We start from the raw sequence: 3,782 nt of genomic DNA, 5'->3' as shown, positions 1-3,782 counted from the left end.
CCAGCGGGGATTTACGGATTGGCGCTCTGCCCGGCCGCAGGCAGTCTAGTTCGCTCGGTTCTCACGACCCCAGCACCACAACGGCATCTCTGAACTATTAACTCAGACACGCAGGCAGTGAGAGAAGCCACGGAGCCCACACACTGCCAACTAGTATTTCAGCAATGCACATGTGCGAAAACAAGCTTTTCTCCGCGATTAAGATTTGCCCCGAGGGTTTGTGAGAAACTTTTTTTCCACTTCAGGGTGATGACCAAGAATGTAAATATAGGGCTACGTGGGACACTGGAAAGATGTCTTATCATATGTTTCAAAACAGAATTAAAGCTTTACATAAACATATCTATTAAAAAATATTAAATGTGATGAGCTCTAAATGACTTCCAAAACCTGATCATTTTACTGAGGAATGAGTTGTTAAGTGTCCCTGGGGTATGTAACCTCAAACGAAATAGAAGAGAGCCACTGACTGCAAGTGGCAGACACACGGCAAACGTCATGCCGACAGCCCGCGCATCACGTCTCTCAGTCCCGAAGCTTACGCGCAGGTGGGACGATACGTTTACATACATGGATAACATAAACAACCAGACTTGTTTGATGGACGCCCGCAAGACTAGACTGTCTTTAAAATATTACGAGGTTTGAAGCATTACGTGTAATTGAGGTTTGAAATTGTGCGACCCGACAGTAAAAAAGAGGCGCCAAAGCCACCGCACGCGCTATTCAGGTACGGCTATACAACTAAAAGCAATGGTACACAAAAGGACAAGAGGAGTCTTCCATATTCTCTTTTCACTGAGGCAATCTGTTTGTGACATTAACCCAAAGCGTATTTCCCAGGCCGATGAATGGGGGTTTAGGACTTCTTAAAGATCCCGCTGCATACAGGATGAGACCCTTTTCAGATGTTTAATTACCTTTTTGCAAAAGAAAAGAATAAAAACCCTCTCATTGCTTTTGTCATTTCAACCTGCGACACTTTAGGGTGATGCTCTTCCCGCCAGAATTAAAAACTAAGAGCAATCCATGGTATTGCGGGAAGTTTAGACGTTTAAACTTATAAACATTTCTGCGTATACACTTTATTTGCTAACTCGAAATTATTTCAAAATCAACAAAAAACAGAGATTGCTCGAAGATCTTAGCAAAATGTAAATTTAATTTGAAATTAGATTTGTGTGAAAGCCAAGCATACTAAATACTTGACAACAGTAAAAAAAGTTTCTTTAAAATACTTTGTGTCTTAACTATTTATACGTAAATATGTTTGATTAGGCCATTAATTGTATAGCTACGAAATGGATTTCATAAATACACACATAGAGCATCACTTAATTAAAAAAGGCTTGTAAACGAAATAATTTCGTTTTTTTTTATTTATTTATCATCAAACATTAACACTCGTGAAAGAAACAAGAAAGCTTTGGCATGATACAGTCTTTACACACTTTGTACAAAACTAAAAATCTCTCATTTAAAAAGTACTTTAGAAACAATAAGTGTTATTCTGGTGAGTTAACAGCATATTCATTAACAACATCCAAATTTTGGAATCAGCTAACAAACATTTGTGCCGTGTCCAACAGAAGGTTAACATAGTCCCTTAAAACGGAACTCAGTATATCTTCATCATGAAAAACAGTTTCAAAAGTTCGTATGGGTTGAGAAAGTCTACCAGGGTCGCCAAACTGGTTCATTGCCTTCTGCTCCAGCACTGACACCGACGAGACTGACGGCTTGTGAAACGCCTGCGAAGGATGTCATTCCTTGGACAGGAGATGGAACCGTGGGTGCTGAGCCGGCCTGAATGGGACTGGCGTTGACAGAAAGTGGAACACCTGCATTTGCGTAAAGGGGAATGACTGGGGTTGTCGCAGAAGCGAAAGCCGGGTTCGGGATAAGAAAAGCAAACTGTCCGTCAGTGGCTGGCACCAGCTGAAATCCTCCAAAGACTTTAGGTGAGACTGCTTCTGAAGGACTGAGTTTGGATCCCATTGAGGCGCTGTTGATGGGTAGGCTAGAAGGAAGCTGCACGTGAAGAGGCTGAGCCAAATGTCCCTGTTGAGCTGGGGCAGGTTGCGGGTAGTTCATGGCCATCATCTGTCCCATACAGCCAGAGAGGTGGTTGAGAAGCCGCGATCTAACTTCTGTATTCACCCCCTCGCAGGTAGAGAGAAATCGAGTCACCTCGTTCATGCACTCGTTGAATCCTGCCCGATACTTGCTCAGGACGTTTGTGTCAGCTGACAGGGCCGCTAGAAATGCATACGAAATTTAATTAGATTTGCGTTTCCAAGAAAGACATTTACTTTTCCAAACAACGTTTAAAGAGTCCGAATGTATTGCGTGGACATGCAACTTACCAGTCATCTGAACACGCTGCAAATTACGCAAGTGCTTGACTGTCATCTCAAGAATATCAGCTTTCTCCAATTTAGAATGTCTGGAGCTCTGTGAATGATAAGAAGAAACCATTAAGAATTTCGCTTTAAAATCGAAATGGCTGCTAGTTGATTATTTAATGCACAAACTGCCCCGAACGTTGATCTTAACTTACATCTTTTTTGAGCGCATCGAGAATGAGGGTCTTCAGCTGGCCGAGGCTTTCGTTGATTCTCGCTCTCCGCCGTTTCTCCATGATTGGCTTTGAAGACTGCAAAAACAAAACGCAATTAGCATCATAAATATATAACAATATGACAATTTCGTTTTCAATTTGGCACATTTAAAAAAATACAAACGAGACTTATTATAAAGTGACGCACATCACATAAAACTCAGTTTACCTTTCTGTGCTCGCTGGCATTCTTTGGTTTATCCGGAGTTTGAGCTCCACTGGCAGGGGCGCCAGCAATAGGGGATGCGGTCTGTTTCTCCATATTATCGGCTGGCATGATCAAACCCAAACCGAGTCCGGTAAGTGCCAAAAAAGTGTTTATATTCCGTGTGTGGTCTTTAAAACAGAGACGGGCTCTTAGGACTTAAAGCGTGACCAAGATGCGGAGCGAAGCCAAGATCTCGGGACGGTCACAAGAGAGAGTGCAAGTCCCTCTTATCAGCTATATGACTTATAGTCGCAGGCTGTCATATGAGTACACGAGCGTGTGCGGCGTTGCGCTTCTGAGGGCAAATCGACTCTCCCACTGCCACACGCCAGCGGTATTTATAGATAGATCGCATGCTCCCAGTTCGTGTGAAACCCTCTCTGCATTCTTTCCCACACTCGCTTCAGCCAATAGGCGTGCGGACTCACCCATTGGGCGCGGGCAGACTGCTGATTGGACAACACCCCCGCGGGCTGTCAGTCACGCGCTGCTCAATCAGCCCTGGAGGGACAAACAACAAAGAGGCGAGTGCAGTCGGCCTGGCTGTGAAGTGAAAAAGGGAATTGAGGGAATACTCTTCCTTCTCGCTACCAACGTTTTTCACGCAGATGAATTTAGAGTGAGCAACATTCCTGTACACTTTAATACGACTCCGGAATTTATTTGACAAAAAACATATAGGCTAGTTAACAAAACGCTTATTTAAAACTAAATGTCACACGCGAGTGATGATTAGCCTTCAATTATATTATGACAACATCGCGAATGTTTATTTGATTTGGTCGATCATTGCTATTTATGTGTACCGGATATTCTCAACTTTCCGTTTTTATTACACGTGCGATTATTTTGATTTATCTTGCATGGTAAAATAAAGGTCTGTACAACTTTACAAATACGATCCAGAAAACTCGGAGGATCTCGTTGCGCTTCAAAGAAGAAACAGCTGTAGAG

The 3,782-nt window shown here is 42.9% G+C and overlaps 1 protein-coding gene across 1 annotated transcript; it reads right to left on the bottom strand.

Annotated features, from left to right (window-relative positions):
* Positions 1-1,146: 1,146 nt before the first annotated feature.
* Positions 1,147-3,302, bottom strand: her9 (hairy-related 9). Its single transcript, XM_079479112.1, has 4 exons — positions 2,790-3,302; positions 2,561-2,656; positions 2,367-2,454; positions 1,147-2,258 (listed from the first exon to the last, which is right to left on the bottom strand). Exons 1-4 carry the CDS (start codon positions 2,895-2,897, stop codon positions 1,675-1,677), a joined length of 876 nt encoding a protein of 291 aa, XP_079335238.1. The 5' UTR covers positions 2,898-3,302; the 3' UTR covers positions 1,147-1,674.
* Between the last annotated feature and the right edge of the window lie 480 nt (positions 3,303-3,782).

Source organism: Barbatula barbatula (assembly GCF_947034865.1).
Source record: "Barbatula barbatula genome assembly, chromosome: 17".
In the NCBI taxonomy this organism is placed as follows: Eukaryota; Metazoa; Chordata; class Actinopteri; order Cypriniformes; family Nemacheilidae; genus Barbatula; species Barbatula barbatula.
Note: the sequence above shows the minus strand (reverse complement) of the source record. Positions and strands in the feature narration are given on the sequence as shown.